This window comes from Podarcis pityusensis (assembly GCF_964106645.2).
Source record: "Podarcis pityusensis genome assembly, chromosome: 4".
Lineage (NCBI taxonomy): Eukaryota > Metazoa > Chordata > Lepidosauria > Squamata > Lacertidae > Podarcis > Podarcis pityusensis.
Window position 1 is genome coordinate 47,070,546 of NC_138027.1, and position 18,603 is coordinate 47,089,148.

The window sequence follows — 18,603 nt, forward strand, 5'->3', positions numbered from 1 at the left end:
GGGGCCAGACCTGTTTGTTTTAACAATTGCATATAGAGCAGGAAGGGAACAACCCTGGATTTTAGAGAAAATTTGATGTATGAGTGTGGAAAGCCAAACTCATATGGCATCCACCACTTACTTCCCTGTTGCTATTCTTCCTATACAAGTGCATCTGCCCTCAGTTCAGTTGCCAGAGGAAATAAGCATCAAGGGTGGGGCGGAGGTATAGATTGCCTAAAAACTGAATCACAAGCGGAAGGGCCAAGAATGCCCTTCCCCCGCTTGTTTCTCTTTTTGCTCTAAATATTGTACAAACATACAGTGGTACCTCAGGTTAAGAACTTAATTCGTTCCAGAGATCTGTTCTTAACCTGAAGCACCACTTTAGCTAATGGGGCCTCGTGCTGCTGCTGCCGCGCCGCCGGAGCACGATTTCGGTTCTCATCCTGAAGCAAAGTTCTTAACCCAAGGTACTATTTCTGGGTTAGTGGAGTTTGTAACCTGAAGTGAATGTAACCTGAAGCGTATGTAACCCGAAGTACCACTGTACTTTTTAAATAGTTGGGGGTAGGTTTGAATTTTAAACAAATGACTTCCACTATTAGAATAATTTTGGCTTTAAGATCTCAATTTCCTGAAAACTAGCCATTACCAGCCAACTATCTTGTAAGGGCTTAAGCATGAGAGTCCAGTGATAACGAGTGTGACACCCTGACTCATAGGGTTGCCATATGTACTCCTTTTCCAGGACATGTCCTCTTTTTCATGGGTAGAGTCGTCATTGCAATCCATACTTAAAAATAGAATTTGGCAAATGTGTCCTCTTTTTTGCTTGTCAAAATATGGCAACCCAAATTAGGCTGGCCCCCTTCAGTAATGATTTTTATCTGAGCAGTAAAGGCTTTCTAACGTTTTGACATCTTTTGATTCCTACCTGTTTCTGAATTTGTTTTATTGCATTGTTTTAATGCTCCTTTTATCATTTAACTGTTGTAAGTCACTTTGAGAGCCCAAAGATGATGTATAAAGGATGTTGCAAATGAGGTACCTTCTGTGATCATGATGCTTTACCTTTCATTGCCAGCAGTGCTGCAAGCTACGTTCAGCAATGAATTACTAAATCAAAATCAGAGCGAAAACAGATGAATACTTAATGCAGCCTTCCTTAGTCTGGTGTTCTCTAGGCGCTTTGGGCTAGAACTCCTCTCAGCCCCATCTAGTCCACCCAGAAGGCACTATAGGATTGCTGTCTTATTGTAAGGAAGTAGAGTGTACTCTGTTTACTAGACCCTATAGAAAACTAGCACCCCACGTGGCTAAAGAAAAGCATATGGGACACTTTTGCAAAGAAACAGTGTGTTTTCAGCCTCAGGCTAACTGTAAGCAGTGCAGTGTTATTTTGCTTTTGGAAATAGCAAAAAATCTCTGCATGGGTTTGTAATGTCCATTTTGTAAAATCTAAATTGACTAAGCGTGCACCTGTTTTTGCAGACAAAGGTTTCTATAGTTCGTTTAGATGATTTTCTGTCTTCTGAAGACCTCAACCCTCAAAACATCCACACAGATTACAGTGGGGGTAAGCTTTTCATCTGTTTCCAGTATATGACTGATGCTTGAGAACTTGAGCTGAAGAGTCTGTGTCTGTTAACTTGAGTTGTTTTGTTTCTGAACTTCAAGATCATGCATTTAGATTTGTTAACGCCTCTTTCCGCTGGGAGAAGATTGGAGCTCCAACCTTAAATAAGTAAGAAACAAACTATATTTACAGTCCAATGCAAAAATCTGTAATCATGTGCTAAGGTCAATGTCCTGAATTCTGGGGTTGAGTGATCAAATGAAAAGGAGAACTCATACATCCTATAGTGAGGGGGAACTGAGGGGAAAAACCTTATTGGGAAGGGAAAGAATCTCTGAAAGGGCAAATAGTTGGAAGATCAGATTTGCAGGCAACATTAGTACAGGTAGCTCTGCATTTTTCATATGCACTACATCTGACAGCAGCTATGAGAATGGTCCTGGCATCCTCTTCTGCCTAAAGCAAATAATCATGTGTTGCACAAACAGGATATCCAGGATATAAGAGCTGTGCCTTAATTTGGAGTCTGCTGGTTATTAAACAAGGTGAAAGCTCATTTCCTGTATAAGGTCATCTAATTCAAACCCCAGTTGATTCAGACAACTCACTAGTAAAGTATCTCTCATCTAACCTCTGATTATATACCTCTACTGAAGAAGAAGAGTTCACCACCATTTGAGGCAGTCTGCTCCACTATCAAACAGCTCATACTGTCAGGAGGTTCTTAAATATTTACTTGAAATTCTTTTTCTTGTAATTCAAACCTATTCATTTGAGTCCCAAGAAATTTACTCCATCATCTATGTGATAGCCCTTTTAGTAATTGATATACAGCCATGATCCCTCATCCTTAAGTTTTCCCACATCACCAACAGTAGTTATGTGTGTGTATATATAATAGGTGTGTGTCTGTTGTACATCCACAACAAAACAAAGGAACTGCCACGATCTGTATGGATGGCATGTTAAAACATTAACTTGGGTCCACCGGTAAACAGTAAAACATTTGCCAGGTTCACCAGAGACTTGCTGCTACAAAATGAATTTGGGCACTCTGTAGATGTGCCAAAAGCATTTGAAGATGTGGTTACTCACTCTCCATGGATACCCCCCTGCCCCATGTTTCACACATGAGCTAATAAAAGGGGCCATATGAAACAAACTTTAACTAGATGAGGATGGGAATGGTAAAATGTTGATGGCTGAGAGTGTAATCTGAGAGGAATGGATGGTGGCTTCTAGCTATGATGTGTACAAAGCCTATGGAAGGCCCTGGAGCAGAGACAACCCTTACTGTGACAGCACGCAGTGGTGACTGAAACACTAGGACGCTCTGCAGGAAGCTTTGCAACCCAGGTGACCCAAAAGTACAAGGAGGGCAGGATATAGCTTGCTATTGAGTGAGGAGTCTTATTCTTCAGAACAACTATTAAATAAATTCTACTTCTTTCCTTCAATATTTCTAGATTGAACCTAGAGATCCCAGAAGGTTCACTGGTTGCTGTTGTGGGTCAAGTAGGAGCTGGAAAATCATCTCTCCTTTCTGCAGTTCTGGGAGAAATGGAAAAATCAGGAGGAACTGCTCAGAGAAAGGTAAAATGAGACTGTTTTGCCTTCAGATTATTTTCATTTTGAAAATGTTTATTGTTTGAAAGTGTATTTTTTTCTGTGTATTTGAGTCTTTGAAAAATTGCAGTATTTTTTTTCATATTACCTTTTAACAGGGTTTTTTTTTTAAAAAGGGAAAAAACTCCTGTGGCTCTTCTTGAACTCTCAAGAATTCATTGTTTCTCTACATTGAAAAGGGTTTGAGCCAGTCCTACTGTAGGCTTATTCTAGTAGTATAGCCTGAATAGAGCCAGAATTATAGTGTCTGCAGGAAGATGAATATTCATTCATGGAGTTCAGCCCTTTTCAGAGCATTTCACACTTCAGTGTGTTTTCTTCTTTCTTTCAGGGTTCAGTTGCTTATGTGTCCCAGCAAGCCTGGATTCAGAATACCACTTTACGGGAAAATATTCTTTTTGGCCTAGAACTCAACAAGCTCTACTATGAAAAGGTTTTGGAAGCTTGTGCTTTGTTGCCAGACTTGGAGCAATTACCAGCTGGGGATGAAACAGAAATTGGAGAAAGGGTAAGTGAAAATGCCCATGTGCGTGGAAAGTTTATTCAGGGTAGGGATTAAATTTAAAAGTACTAAGAAAGACAGTTGGGTTTCATTAGGGATCCGTCTGAGCCGTTTTCAAATTGTATTCTTTTGGTTGTGGTGATAGTTCATTGCTGAGATGAAACTGCGCCCTTAATAAAATCGGAGAAGCAGACTAAGAGTGTTTGGGGTAATATTGTGTACTTAACATAACACAGAAAACAGACTTTGCACTGACTTAGTGACACTATTACTCCATGTGGAGTGACTGGCATGTAGCAAGATGTTCAAGTTCACATTGACATATATGTCCCTGTGCAGTTCTTACATGAAGAACTGTCACTTAACGTTTACAGAACTCTGTAAAAGGTCTTCCTGCAGGAGTTCTATACAGGTGTACCGCTGGATGCGAACGGGATCCATTCGGGAGCCCCGTTTGCATCCTGAAGCGAACGCAACCCACGTGCGCAGGTCGCGATTCGCCGCTTCCGCACATGCGTGTGACGTCATTTTGAGCGTCTGCGCATGTGCGAGTGGCAAAACCCGGATGTAACGTGCTCCATTACTTCTGGGTCGCTGCGGAGCTCAACCTGAAAATGCTTAAACCAAAGCTATTTCAACCTGAGGTATGACTGTATGTTTACAATAACACATCTATTGACAGAAATCCTTTGGGACTGCAGTGTGAATATTATTCAGGGGATCTGTGGCCTTCCAGATATTGTCGGACTACAACTCATCTTCCCTGGCCATTGGCCATGCTGGCTGGGTTAATGGACGTTGTGGTTCAACAGCATCTGGAGGGTCCCATGTTCTCCACCCAATATTAAACACACCAGCAGGTAAAAGAGTGAAACTTGGCCAATGCACAGGTCATTTTCTAACCACTTTTTATTTCTTGTTTTTATACTCTACTGATAAGAGTATTTCTTTTTTAATATTATCAATATTAATGTGTATTATTAAGGATTTTGGGACTGGGGTGGGAAGTACATTATTTGTTTTTTTAAAAAGTTTTAAATAGTATTGGCCTTATTTTTTCCTAGGGAGTGAATATAAGTGGTGGCCAGAAACAGAGAGTCAGCCTAGCTAGAGCTGTCTACAGCAGTGCTGATCTCTATTTATTAGATGATCCCTTATCTGCAGTAGATGTCCATGTTGGGAAGCATCTTTTTGAGAAGGTGATTGGGCCCTCAGGCTTATTGAAAAACAAGGTACGTAATGATGCTTCTTTTCAGTCTTTGGAATTAATACTTTTAACATGTTTCTTCTATTTAACAGTGTAAAATATAAACATGGTTGTGTTTTCTTTCTCCCAAGACTCGTATTTTAGTGACACACAACTTTGCAATCCTCTCTCAGACCGATATAGTTGTCATGATGGAAGATGGTAGAATTACTGAAATGGGAAGTTACAAAGACCTACTCTCTCGAAGAGCAAACTTTGCTGAGCTTATTCAAACCTTTGGCGGAGGAAAGGAAGATGAAGAGATGCCCTCAGTGTCAAGTAGGCAACAAAACAGATTTGTACAAGCCAACTTGCGTTCTTTTGTTTTGTGACATTTGAACCCTGTGCTCAAAATGATAAAAGCCAATGCATGTGTATTGTGCCTACCTCCTTTCAGACATACCTGTTATAACCCTGGTTTCCACAGATTTGGCTTATTGCCTCCATGACATGTAGGACTTCCCTAGTTTTGAACAGTAGCGATGACACCTTATCTGCTATATATGTGCATGTAGGAATCAATTACTTTTTGTCTCTCCTCCTCCCAAGGAGCTCAGGCAGAATATAGTGTCTCCCTGTGGGTTGGCTATAAACTTATAAAGTAGGTTAAACTGAATGGGAGTGCTTAGGCCAGGGACACCAGATTCCTTCATGGATGAGTTGTGGGAATTTGAACCCAGATCTCTTCATTCTAAGTCCAGTACTTTACCCATGACACCATACCCTGTCATGAAACTCACCATTTAGATATTATAGCAAATAGCATGTAAAGTGCAATGGGATGGTACTCAAGTGTGATCTTGCTGCCCCATCATGCACTGAATGTTCAGTGCATTTCTGCTGTGTGTGTGTGTGTGTTTAATAATTCCATCTTCTGCCACTTTGGGCTTCTTGAACCTATAAGATTTCAAGATCTGCTAAAATCTGATGCATGGAAAAACAAGATAATCCAGTTTATTTTAGCCAGAACTTCTTTCTGACTAGCCTAGATCATTCATAACTGACTGTATTTGTCTATGGGATTCACTCTCTAGAAATAACAGTCCAACTATTCTTTGTGAGTCCCTCCCATGCGGTGAAGGAGAGGTGGGCCCCAACCCTGATCTTGTCAGAGGTTGTTGGTTCTGGTGGGCCTTTTGATGGAAAAGGAAAGAAAAAAGTGAACAGATAACCACTTGTATAAACAAGTCATTTGTAACAGTCAAATTAATCCTTTTGCTTGAATTCAGCTAGCTTTAGATGCTGGAATATCATGTTATAATATTTAAGTACTTCTTTTGTGCCCAGTGGAATGGGCATTCTACTTTTGTTGGGGCAGCGGGAGGGTGGGGATCACTGACCGACTAATGAATGAACATAGAAATTAAGTTCACATCATTTGTATATGTTTTGTATCAGCAGTTAAATGATCTGTTTCTATCCTGATGAATGTTCATTTGACTACACTTTATTGTGTTGAATCCAAAAACGTGTTTGCACAAAAACACAAGGTCTCTTTTTATGACTTCACACAAGTTCCTTGCCTGAGCAGAGAGGAGAATTCAGAGATGTTCTGCTGTTTGTACAAGTCATTGCATAAGCTGTTGTTTGATGTTGCACAAAGTGCCTTCTGCTATATCTTGCACAACAGCTCATGGTGCTGTTCAGCTCACAGCACCATTGCCAGAATTTCTGGTGTCTCTGGATTCAACCCAATATATCGCAGGTATTTCAGTAGGTAATTATTATTATTTATTATAAATCCTGTTTAACCTTATTCTTAAGGTAAAATCAAAACAAGAGACCACATTGTACCAAAGAAAAGACAGCTGGGGGAAAAAGACAGGTGAGTACTCAGAAATAGCTGCTAGAGCCACTTTCCATGAGGTAATTTTAAACTGTTGTTTGTTTTAAAGTAGAGTTGTAATTTTTTATTTATTTGTTTTATCTTTTGTAAGCTGCTTTGAAGTTGTTGTTTTTACAGTGCAAGTGGTGTATGAATTTTATAAAATAAAGTATACATGATAGCTCAAAACAGAGAAAAGTAGAGCTGCAAATGCATTCAGAGAGGGACCAGCAGTTCTCTTACTATATACATTGGCTGTCATTTGGATCTTGTGGATCCAGTGGTGGCTGGTGCCCCCAAAGCTGAAGGCATACACAAAGAAACTCTAGCCTTACTCAAACCAAGATAATAGGATATGTGGTAGTTACGAAATTGGAGGGTTCTTGCAGAGTAGGTAGCCGGCTTTACAGATGGACAGAATCATTTTGAAGCAGAGACCAGGATAGTGTAGCTGTAACTAACCATCCGCCCTGCAAATACCCAGATGTCTTTCTCCTTTTCTGCAGCCCCAGTCTGGGAGATGGGGAGTTCTAAAATGGATTTTTCAGTTCAGTACTATATGAAAACCACTCTTAATAGCTTTCACTCCTAGAGTGGAGGCATCCAAAGAGTTCAGTGCCATGAGTGAGTGTTTGCTAAATTTCTGTCTTGCCCTTCCTTCCAAAGGCAGCAAACAACAAAGTAGTAAAAACAATGCAATAGTGCATCCTCCACCCCCTTGAATCATTTGCTTTTCATTTAGATTTGTGGTGCAGCCCTCTTGTGGGCATATTATAGAACCACAGGGCAAGATCCTAATGCCCATGAGTGGAATTGGGCTCTTTGCCTATTTCCCACTGGAGCACACTGTGCCAATGGAAAACCTTTTCTCATGAAACCCCCCCACCCACAATGGTGTGGAATGTGATATGGGGAGCAGGAACAGGAAGGAGGAATTGGTGAATGAAATGCAAGTGGCAATCTCCTTTGTTTGTGCTCCAATTCCTTATTGCGCACTTACACAGAATTGTGGGTTTGTCTTCTTCAACCCGCCCTTGATGTAAGTGGCCTGAGGCTGGGGCACACCTGTACTCCTGTCCATCAGAGAAGGCACAGTTTCTGCCTATTCTGTAGAGGACCTGAAGGTTTTAACACTCACAACTTGTTTTTAGATGGGTTCTATGTTTTGTTTTTTATTTTAATATAAAACAACTTTTGTTGCAATTCTTCTTTTGATCAAAGGAATGCATTCTTAATGAAGAAAGAAAAAGTTGCCACTGGTTCTGTAAGTATTTTTTTTTAATGTTATTTACATGTTTCTAAAATGCAACAAGCAGTTAAAATAAATTGTAGATGCAAATGTGAAATCAGTTGCTTGAAGGGGAGAATGTATTTTTGAAGACTCATTATGCGAAATTGAGTTTTATAATTTTATATTGGGTTTGAAGAAGTATAAATCACTTATTCTACCTACTTAATTTACCAAGACTATCCTGTCTGCATATTGTAATAACTCTCATGAACATCTTTTATATTTAGATGAGAATGTCAATTGTTTTGAAGTACCTACGAGCGTTTGGCTGGTCATGGGTATGGCTAACCGTAGCAGCTTACATAGGCCAAAATGTTGTAGCCATAGGGCAAAATCTGTGGCTCAGCACATGGACAACAGAAGCAAAAGAAATCAAAGACTACACAGAATGGAAACACTTAAGAAACTACAAACTTAGTATCTATGGGCTCTTGGGATTCCTACAGGGTAAGCCTACGCATATGAGGCATCTGACTATTTTCTTTGCTTTTCCAAGTTTAGCTTCCTTGGCATTCCTACACTAAGATTCATGTAAACCGTGGTTAATTCTTGCGGTCATTCTGCAAGGTTGGCCCCTTCTTTCTGCTTACCTGCAGTTGGCAAAGGAGGCATTTAATTGTTCATCAGTATTACAAACACTGCTTTAGTGTGATGCCACTTAACACACGCTAGGGAGATCTGTGGAGGTGGTATGCCAAAGGCATGCTTTGTAGGAAACAAACAGTTCAGGGAACCTCTTTGCTGCATGCATAATACAATCTGAACAAGGGCAGGGAACTGCTTACTGTGATTTTGCATGCTCTGGTACCTCAGGCTTCCCTGCAGCGTTGAGTCGCTGCTTGGGGTTTCCTGGAAGTTTGAAGGGCCCACTGAGTTAAACTCTTTACTTCATCATCTCTCTCCATACTTTGGAGACCAGCAGAGAGGATGGATTAAGGTTCACACAAAGCTATCTTGAATGGAGAAGCTGCTGTGGTGAACTCTTTGAAACTAAGTTAGATGAAATTCTTAATGTTGCCTTTAATACTGTTCATCCAAGGTCTTTCGGTTTGCTGTGGTGCGTATGTGCTCACTAGAGGATCTCTCTCTGCATCTCGGTCTTTGCATCATCAGTTGCTAGACAGTGTGCTCCACCTTCCACTCCAGTATTTTGAAACTAACCCCGTAGGTCAAATCATCAACAGGTTCACAAAGGTAAGGAGCAAATACTCTCTGTCTGTTTTGTGTTTCACCTTTGGGAGGGTGGTCAGAACCTGCCTCTCATCCTTGGGTCATGGGAAAGTTACTCACCCTTTCCTGCCCCCCCCCCCCGGTGTGAATGCATCTCATACTGTCATCACTGCAAGAAGCCACTGGTCCATTTTCCTTTCCATGTTGACAGTGATGACAATTTCCAGTTGGAAGGATGCATATACAGGGCTAGATCACATGAGTTTTTTCATTTAGGAAAGTCAGTCCTTACTCAGAAGAAGGGCATTCTGGAAAGTTTTTTATATCCCATTTCTTTAGTAAACATATGTCCCACCCTTTTAATCAGTTTGCATTGCTCAGGCCAGCTTACAACAATTTAAATAAAACAATCAGTTAAAATCAGTATCTGTTTGAAAGATTCTCGTAGCAGCCTATCATTACCTCTGTCATTACCTTTCTGTATCTCTTTTTCTTTAAATGAAACAGTAAAATGCCTTCATGTGCAAGAGAATTCTTGCCAAGGTTCAGGCAATGCAACAAAATCAACACCTCTCACTCTGTGGTACCCCCGTCAACTTATTCCAGCTTTTACAGCTATTTCCTATTTCTTATTTCTTATGAGACCTACCCGGGCAAATATCAACTGCAGTGTGACCTTGAATATATTTTATTATAAAAAATTAAGAACATAGCAACAAAAGCCCAACTATGTATAGCAGTGTAGCACTAAAATAATTTGCGCATTTATTTGGAAGTTAGAAAGAGTCTGATTAGGTGTATTTAATCAGATTGAAAAGAGATCTAGGCTGCATTCACATGGCTGGTCTGTTTTGCTGACGTTTCACTGTTATTTTCCGCATTATATTTCAGTTTCATGTAAAAGCTGCTTCTGGAAATCTAGCAGGATCTAGTGGCAGTTTTGTGCTCATTTCCATGTTAATTGCTTCTAGGAAAATTGTGTGAATAAAGTCTATTCCTGGAAGGCAAGTGAGGGATGAGTGCACTGTCATGGTTTACTTAAATGTTGGGCTTTGTGTTGGAAACTGGCCCCCTCGGGAAAGGCTGGCTCCTCTTCCCAGTCACTTGGGGCCTGTTGCCAGTGACCTACCCTGGCTGGCATCCGAACAGACCAGGAAGGTCTTTGATAAGCGACACCTCCCTCCTGAAACGTGCACACTCCTCTCCCCCTTGCATAGCAGCAGGAGAAAGAAAACAGTCTGAAAAGTAGTCTATTTGATCCTACTTTTATTCCCGAACTGTACACTGTACAAAAGCATGACTTCTCTCTCAGAATCCTCCGAACAACTGACTCACTCCTCCTGGACACAAACAACAGGAAGGTTTCATGTTACACTGAGAACACAACCCTAAGAACAGGTTGGAACTTCCTGTCCCATGCTTAGACCCATCATGTGATGTAAACATTGAGCTTATTCGCAGCTGCATAGTACTCATATCATAACACTTTGACCCTGTAGACTTCACTACTGCTTCTGTTTCTTAAAGGTATACAGCCTAGGGGCAACACCTACAAATGCAGTTCTATGAACATGGTAGTAGAGAAACAATCAAGTGTTTTCAAATATATAAGAAGGATTTTTTTTTAAAAAAAATGTCTGTTCTTTCCCCCCTCTTTCCAATTATCCTAGGATATGTTTATAGTTGATATACGTTTCCATTATTATCTACGGACTTGGTTGAACTGTACACTAGATGTGGTTGGAACGATCCTTGTGATTGTGTATACATCACCCCTGTTCATACTGGGGGTTATTCCACTTGGATACTTATATTTCACTGTGCAAGTAAGTTGAATAAGTGCCAGGCTGAGCATTCAGAAAAATAATAATAAAACATATCCTTGTTTTACTCCCATTTATTTTATTTTAATTATATTATCTAACTGAAAGGAAAGAGGAATGCATTCCTCTTGAGCAGTTGACTTGCATTGCACAATTCAGGGGAAAGTTGCTGTTCTGCTATCCAAGGCCTATATTTATTCTAAGATGTAGGGTACGTAGGAGGTTTTCTGGTCTAAGGCAATTTATATATTTAAGAGTTTTGTATGCTGCCCTTTGCCAGTAGGCCACAGAGAGGCTTACAGCAATACCATATAAAACAATACAATTGAATCAAATCAAAACAATGCCCTGGTGCCCTATACACACTTCTTACCTGTCCCTCCCTTTGTCTGTTTTCATTAGCGATACTATATTGCTAGTTCCAGACAAATCCGACGGTTATCTGGAGCTACGCAAACACCAATAATTTCACACTTCAGTGAAACGCTTGTAGGTGTATCCACAATCAGAGCATTTGGACATCAGGAAAGATTTCTTAATCAGAACAAAGATGTTGTCAATGAGAACATGGTTTGCTTCTACAACAACGTGATCTCAAACAGGTACTGTATTAATGATCCTAGGATATCATGGGAAAGGATTTATACACAGATTAGGAACATAGGAAGATTCCTTATACGGAGTCCATCTGGTTCATTTAAAGCAACTCTCAACTTATGTGGGGGTTATAGCGTGTAAATCTAAAATTGAGTATAGTCAAAACACATTGGGTTCAATGGCGGGTGGGATTGCCAAAGTTCTTTTTCCAGAAGTAGCTTTTTCCCTGGACGCCCGCCCCACTTCTGCCCCCTTTTACTTTCCAAGCGCACAAAGCTGAATGCACACAAGTTAAATGTCTGTAAGTTGTAAGTTACCTGCACTGGCTGCACTGACAGGCAGCGGCGCTCAAGGATTTCAGGTGGGCCGGGGTCAGGGATTGAAGCTGGGACCTTGAGCCCATGCTAGGCAGGTGCACTACCGCTGAGCCACAACCCTTCCCCAAAGCACCAAGCTATATTCTTATTTTAATTGACAGGACTGAAAATGCAGATATTTCTAACCAATTTGATAACTGTGTAATTGAATCCTAATTAATCTGGGCATGCATTTATGACAGGTGGCTGGCTGTCAGACTTGAATTTCTGGGAAACTTGATGGTCTTCCTTGCTGCATTGCTTGCAGTGTTTGCTGGGAGCAAGGTGGACTCTGCTACAGTAGGATTATCAATAACATATGCACTGAATGTAAGTAAGTAAGCATTTTTTTTTAATGCAGTTACAGTACTTGGAAAATGGATTGCAAATTTGGTAGGAGTGGAATCATTGATGTTACAGTAAGCCAAACTCTGCGGTAATCCAGCAGTTCTAAGAAGTCTCAAAGTGCTGCCAACACATTGGGTTGGCTCCAGATAAGGGCAAGTGGCTGTCCAATTTGCATATCAGGTCTCCTAGCTCATTCAGTTTATATTCCCCTTTCCCATCTCAAGGGACCCTCTGGAACGGCATGGAGGGGGACAGGAAAATTAAGAAGTGTCTTTCTGCTCACACAAGATGCCTTTGGATCTAAGCCATTCAGTATGCCTAGCAGCATAACATTGGTTTTAAGTATTTCTTAAAACAGGGTAAAACTACCATTTCCTTTATATTTATTCTATGCAGTGACTGTCTAGAACCACACCGATTTTAACAGGTTAAACCCACTGCAACAAGTTCTGTATTCATTTATTACAGATAACTCAAAGTTTGAATTTTTGGGTCCGAAAAGCATGTGAAATTGAAACCAATGCAATCGCCATTGAAAGGGTTTGTGAGTATGAAAAGACAGACAAAGAGGTAAAACAGTTTTTGTGAAATGAAGATAAGCATACAACTTGAAATTAAGTAATGAAGATTTTTTAAAAAAATTAATTGGCAGAGAACTGGAAGGCTGAAACCTTTCCCAAGTTTAGGTTGTGATTGCTGCTGAAGCAGCCTTTAAAAGGGTGGGATAAACTGCTGCAAAGAGCACCTGCTTTCAGTTAGTCCCTGCTCTCCTGTGTAAGCAAAGAGGAGCAGGAACTGAGCAGGGAACCCTGTGCTTTTTACCTCATTGCTGCTCAATGGAGCAGTCTCTGTGAGAGCCAGTTACATCAACTCTGGCAGGGACTGCTTTGCCACACAGCGATGAAGGGGACAAAAATTGGGGAAAACCAAAGGCAAGGAGACCCTTTATTCTGGAATATGATGGTCCTTTTCAAAGGTTGAAAGGATCAGCATACAGTGGGGTTTCCAAGAAGTTCCCATGTATCTGATGGTATCAGTTATGTCAGCCGATGGGCAGGTAGCCATGGGCCAGAGATTCTCCAAACTTTTGCAGCACAAGGATTTGTGCTTGTGCAACAGAATTTTCTCCCCTCTTCTTTCCCCTTGCCCACACCAAATTTGCTTGTGGGTGGTGTGGGGTGGTGGGAACACAGAACAGATTTAGGGGGTGCACAGGGGAGGAGATGGGGCAAAGTTCCATTGTGCAAGCACAAATCCTTGTGCTCATGGAAAAAGTAGCTTAGTGCTTCCTTGGATAGAAGCCTGGACAGGCAGCTTCAGCTTGCAGTGGTCAGGGGCTAATTTTATATATTGTGAAATACTTTCAAGTACATGTTTTGATGCTCACTAATTTGTGGCTTGTTTTATCGGTTTCAAAGTTTGTTTATCCCTTTTAGGCCCCCTGGATATTATCCAATCGTCCACCTGTGGGATGGCCCAAGGAAGGAATAATACAGTTTGTAAATTTCCAAGCTCGGTACAGGCCAGATCTGGACTTGGCTCTGCAGGATGTAACTTTTCAAAGCTGCAAAGAAGAGAAGGTAACGTGCCAAAATTAAGTACTCTGTCATACCTGTTTCCCTTTTAAAAATATAATATCTATTTAAATATATGTTTTCAAAGTCTGTTGTGTAATTTGTGGCTGCTGTTCTTGAAACTGAGTGCCCCTGGTTTAAGTGATTTCCTGTGGACAAAAGGGAGTTGGATGGGGCCCATCAAGCTTCTCCATCTTAAAATGCTGCCCATCTAACATCAATAGAGGGCTGTAACATGTCTGTATTCAATTGTGCTATCAGGCTGTCCCTTCAGTTTGGAAATGTAGCATTTTTCAGGCATCACAGCTCCAAGTGCACACCAGAACAAGCATAGGGCCTTGGTTTGGAGCAAACTTGCTTCTAGACTGGATTGTCAGCCAGTGCCCTTGACCAGTTGAAAACATGCTCAGTTCTTTATTACTTTATTTTGAAAGATGTATAAACTGCTCACATAATAAAATATCAGAGTGGTATGCAGAAAACAAAAAAAAATAAGCATAAAATGTGTACCAAAACCAATGACAATTAAAGTAGCAATAGCAGCAGAAGGTAATCAGTGGACAATCAATTTTAAAAATCATTCAGAAAAGGTTTGTGTAAAAAAGAAGGCATTTAGGTTTTTGTTAGTGATCTCAGGACACAATCTATATTTGTGTGGGTGGGTGCACTGTTGAGCTTTGTGGCTATTCCTGCATGGCACAAGCACTGTGGCTGATGTGTGAACCAGAAAAAGCAATCAGTTATCTGCTAATGTTGGCCACTAACCTTTGCTAGTAGAGATTTCTTGTTGAAGGCTTTTATTTTTCAAGACTTTTTTGCTTTTTTTATATGGAACTATACTGTTTTCTTTGCATGTGTTAAGTAACATAGTGAAACTGCTGCCGTTTTAAAATGCACATATATTTTGAAAAGTATTCTTGTTACAGATTGGAATAATAGGAAGAACAGGAGCTGGCAAATCGACTCTCACAAATAGTTTGTTTAGGATAATAGAAAGAGCTGGAGGCAAAATAATCATTGATGGCATTGACATATCAACTATTGGTTTGCATGACCTACGTGGCAACCTGAACATTATTCCACAGGTTAGCATTGTGTGCGTGTGTTCATATGTGTCTGTCTAATATCCACACAATTCTTTTATAAGCTTTAGTCTTTTGAATTCTGTCATTATTCTTTTGACAATAATTTTAATGAACTTGTCAAAAAATATTGTAATCCATTAGGTCCACTTGTTGATTTTGCATTGCATTTAACCGCCTGCTGTCTTGGAAGAAACCAGTCCTTTACTGACTATTGTAGGAGAGGGGAAAATAGGGGATAACATATGAAACATGTATCAGGAATGCCTGCCCAGGGATTCAAGGATTTATGCCTAGTTAGTGGCATATTTCAGAGTTCTTTCCACCCCTTTCCCACTTCCTATTGCATGGGCTTCTCATTGCCCACTGATCTCCTGCCTTTTTTCCAACTGCCCTTCTGATGAAAGCTTACTCTAAGATAACTGGCATGACAACAGCCTTTGGCTTTGGCCAAGTTTATTGTGCTCTGAAAGGTAGTGTGCTGTCCATTTGCCACAAGGGAATAACAGCCCATGGTCTGTCCCTCCTGGTCTTCAGATTCAGCTATCTTTACAAATAAATTTGCCATTTATTCTGTTTGCACTCAAGGAGGTTGATGCCAGTCTATTGCTTCTTTACAAATATATCTAAAACCAGTCAGGATTTAATAGCTTAATGATGGGGAGGGGAGGCGGAGGAACAGCAGCCCTTCCTGACCCCATCCCAAAGTAATATCAATCTGAAACCTAAACTCGCTAATATTATACTACATGGAAATACTGTCTAGACATTATTCCATAGGACCCGGTCTTATTCTCAGGGACACTGCGGTCAAACTTGGATCCACTTGGAAGATACTCTGATCTTGAACTGTGGGATGCACTGGAATTGTGTGACTTGAAGAACTTTGTACAGTCACTCCCAAAGAAACTTCTCCATGAGATCTCCGAGGGTGGTGAAAACCTGAGGTATGTCTTAAACTATGTTAAGAGGTGAGCTACGTAACCTGAAGAATAATGATCTCCACTACCAGAGGAGTACTAGTATTCCAAAGTGGTGTTCTACTGATGAAGCTACCCACAGATAGTGTTACTTGGCAGGCCCAAAGTAAGGGACAAAGGATGAAGAAACATTACCATTCTCTACTTGGATGTCTGTGTGGTGTAGTGGTTAAGAGCGGTAGTCTCATAATCTGGGGAACCGGGTTCGCGTCTCCGCTCCTCCACATGCAGCTGCTGGGTGACCTTGGGCTAGTCACACTTCTTTCAAGTCTCTCAGCCCCACTCACCTCACATAGAGTGTTTGTTGTGGGGGAGGAAGGGAAAGGAGAATGTTAGCCGCTTTGAGACTCCTGAAGGGGAGTGAAAGGCGGGATATCAAATCCAAACTCTTCTTCTTCTTCTCTTCTTCACCTTAGACCTATCCAGAGATTTGCAGGGTGGGGGTTGTTCTTGCACATATTAAACTGCCCTAGACAGAGTCTGTGCACATATCCCCATATTTGCTTTCTCAGACTGGCAGTGGTTTTCTAATGGGATATCCAAAACAGGCCTTTTCTAGCACTGTTGCCACCTTCGATCCTTTTGTAGTCATCCTTTTTGTATACACACACAAACATAAAACTTGCATGCCTATTCACAAGATGGTGCAGCAGCCACCAGCTGCCCAATCAGAAATTGAGGCCTAGCGCCATTCGAGAGCACATACTAAAACTGTATTTCTGTTTTTGTCAGCATGGGGCAGAGACAGCTTGTCTGCCTGGCTCGTGCTTTGCTACGAAAGACGAAAGTATTAATCTTGGATGAAGCAACAGCCTCTGTTGACATGGAAACAGACAATCAAGTGCAATCCACAATCCGGTCAGAATTCCACAACTGCACAGTACTAACCATTGCCCACAGGCTGCATTCCATACTGGATTCTGATAGGTATGTTGCTGTAAGTGCCATGTGGTTTTCCCACCCCTCTAAGCAGCTCCTGAAAGTAAAGGGATAAACTGGTTTCTGCTTGGGCCTGGTGCAAACAAAATCACCATCCCGCCTCAGTTTCCGTGGACTGTCTCCTCATAAAAAAGAACTGCCATTTACTGCCTATTGAATGCTAGGTGGGTAGCACTACTGGATTCAGTAGAATTTGCCCATTGTAATACACACAAAGCTCAATGGCAAAGTGTGTTTGGAGCCACAGATTTGTAGAATCAAATTTGTTTGATGAAAAGGTAATTGTATTCAGGAATTTAGAGGTCAGCATTTTATTTTTTTTAAGAAAATTCTTTGGAAGATAGGAAGCTACTTTATATCATGTCAGATTTATTCATCTACCTCAATACGGTTGACTCTGGGTTATTTCGTCTTTCACATCACTTGCTATCTTCTGTTTAAATAGAAATTTAACCTTCAATCTTCAATAAGCAGAGCTTGTGCTCTTAGACTGAGCTGTTCCTTGTTCCTTGTGGAGGTCAGGAACCTTTTGCCTTCCAGAAGTTGAGACTCCAACTCCTGTCCAGCAACAGCTGGAGAACTGCAGGTTCCCCTCTCCTGCCTTAAAGTAGTCAACCTTCATCCCAGAAATCTTTAATTAACAAATGAACTGCTTAATGCAAAATTTATTTTGCAAGTTGATCAGCTCTAACTCTTCCTAGATTAAAGGTTTCCCCATTACATTGTTTTGCTCTTTCAGGGTGCTTGTTCTGAACTCTGGAAGGATTGCTGAATTTGATACTCCAGCCAGGTTGCTACAACAGAAAGGCATATTTTATGAAATGGTATCAGAAGCTGGAATACCACAGGAGGCAGACACCCAATCTTTAATATGAACAGTGCTTATTATTTTCCTGAATTCTTCTACAAGAATTATAGCAATAATTACTTCATTTTATAGGGATTTTTTAAAAAGAAAATTAAAAATGAACTGTGTTGCCAATATTAAATGTTTTTAATACAAGGTATGTGTGTCTGTATACATTATCGAAGTTAGCAAACTTGTAGCAGCTTATTAATTACAAGGAGCATGATGAGAATCAGTTTAGCCCCTCTGGCTCTGGAGCAGCCTTTGCTAACCCGGTGCTATTTGTCCATTTCGGACTGCAACTCCCATCAGCCTTGGCTATTGGCTGGGACTGATGAGTTGCAGTCTGGACATCTGACTGGGGAAAGGGAAGGCAGGCCTGCGAACACAGTCCTGATCATCACCAAGTATGGGGGGGGCGGGGCTTGTTACAATTTTGAAAAAGCATGGCATAAAAATCTGAAATGAAGCAATATTTTGATTTCGGTTACTAAACACATACCCTGTTTCACTTTCTTCCTGCCAGTTTGTCATTATGGTTCAGGGTAGACAGTATTGCCGAATGGCCAGATAACTCGCTACTACTAAACTCAAAGTACTCCCAACAAAAATATCACCTTTGAGGTCCCAGAAAATGCAAGTGAAGTAGGACAGAACTGCACAATTGGACATTCCCCGCCATAAAATCTAGCAAATTCATTAGCCGGTGACACCAAGCCCTTCATTTTCCATAGCCCAGTTCAATTAAAAGATAAACCAAGGTTTGTTACTGCCCCAAGGTACAGTTAGCCTTAAGAAATGCGAAGCTTCTGTTCCTGCGTTTGCAATAAGCTGCTGTT

General features: G+C 40.9%; 1 protein-coding gene and 1 long non-coding RNA gene across 5 annotated transcripts in view; both read left to right on the forward strand.

Annotated features, from left to right (window-relative positions):
* LOC308476410 (multidrug resistance-associated protein 1-like) overlaps positions 1–17,920 on the forward strand; it is a 29,991-nt gene extending 12,071 nt beyond the window's left edge. For 2 of the 4 annotated variants that reach the window (XM_081003985.1, XM_081003986.1), the window contains 19 exons: positions 1,474–1,558; positions 1,660–1,726; positions 3,025–3,151; positions 3,516–3,692; positions 4,751–4,918; positions 5,025–5,211; positions 6,697–6,757; positions 7,979–8,021; positions 8,276–8,495; positions 9,088–9,242; positions 10,889–11,044; positions 11,444–11,643; positions 12,198–12,324; positions 12,811–12,912; positions 13,779–13,922; positions 14,843–15,001; positions 15,779–15,945; positions 16,711–16,905; positions 17,657–17,920. In XM_081003985.1, the coding sequence (XP_080860111.1) occupies positions 1,474–1,558; positions 1,660–1,726; positions 3,025–3,151; positions 3,516–3,692; positions 4,751–4,918; positions 5,025–5,211; positions 6,697–6,757; positions 7,979–8,021; positions 8,276–8,495; positions 9,088–9,242; positions 10,889–11,044; positions 11,444–11,643; positions 12,198–12,324; positions 12,811–12,912; positions 13,779–13,922; positions 14,843–15,001; positions 15,779–15,945; positions 16,711–16,905; positions 17,657–17,792 (2,676 nt within the window). In that variant the 3' untranslated portion in view covers positions 17,793–17,920. Of the gene's footprint in view, positions 1–1,473; positions 1,559–1,659; positions 1,727–3,024; positions 3,152–3,515; positions 3,693–4,750; positions 4,919–5,024; positions 5,212–6,696; positions 6,758–7,978; positions 8,022–8,275; positions 8,496–9,087; positions 9,243–10,888; positions 11,045–11,443; positions 11,644–12,197; positions 12,325–12,810; positions 12,913–13,778; positions 13,923–14,842; positions 15,002–15,764; positions 15,946–16,710; positions 16,906–17,656 lie in introns of those variants that run through there. The other 2 variants (XR_013985860.1, XR_013985861.1) reach the window with 2 other exon arrangements.
* Positions 13,929–14,648, forward strand: LOC308476435. The gene is made up of 2 exons (XR_013985898.1): positions 13,929–14,153; positions 14,251–14,648. It is a non-coding gene; the product is annotated as an uncharacterized lncRNA (long non-coding RNA).
* Positions 17,921–18,603: the final 683 nt, after the last annotated feature.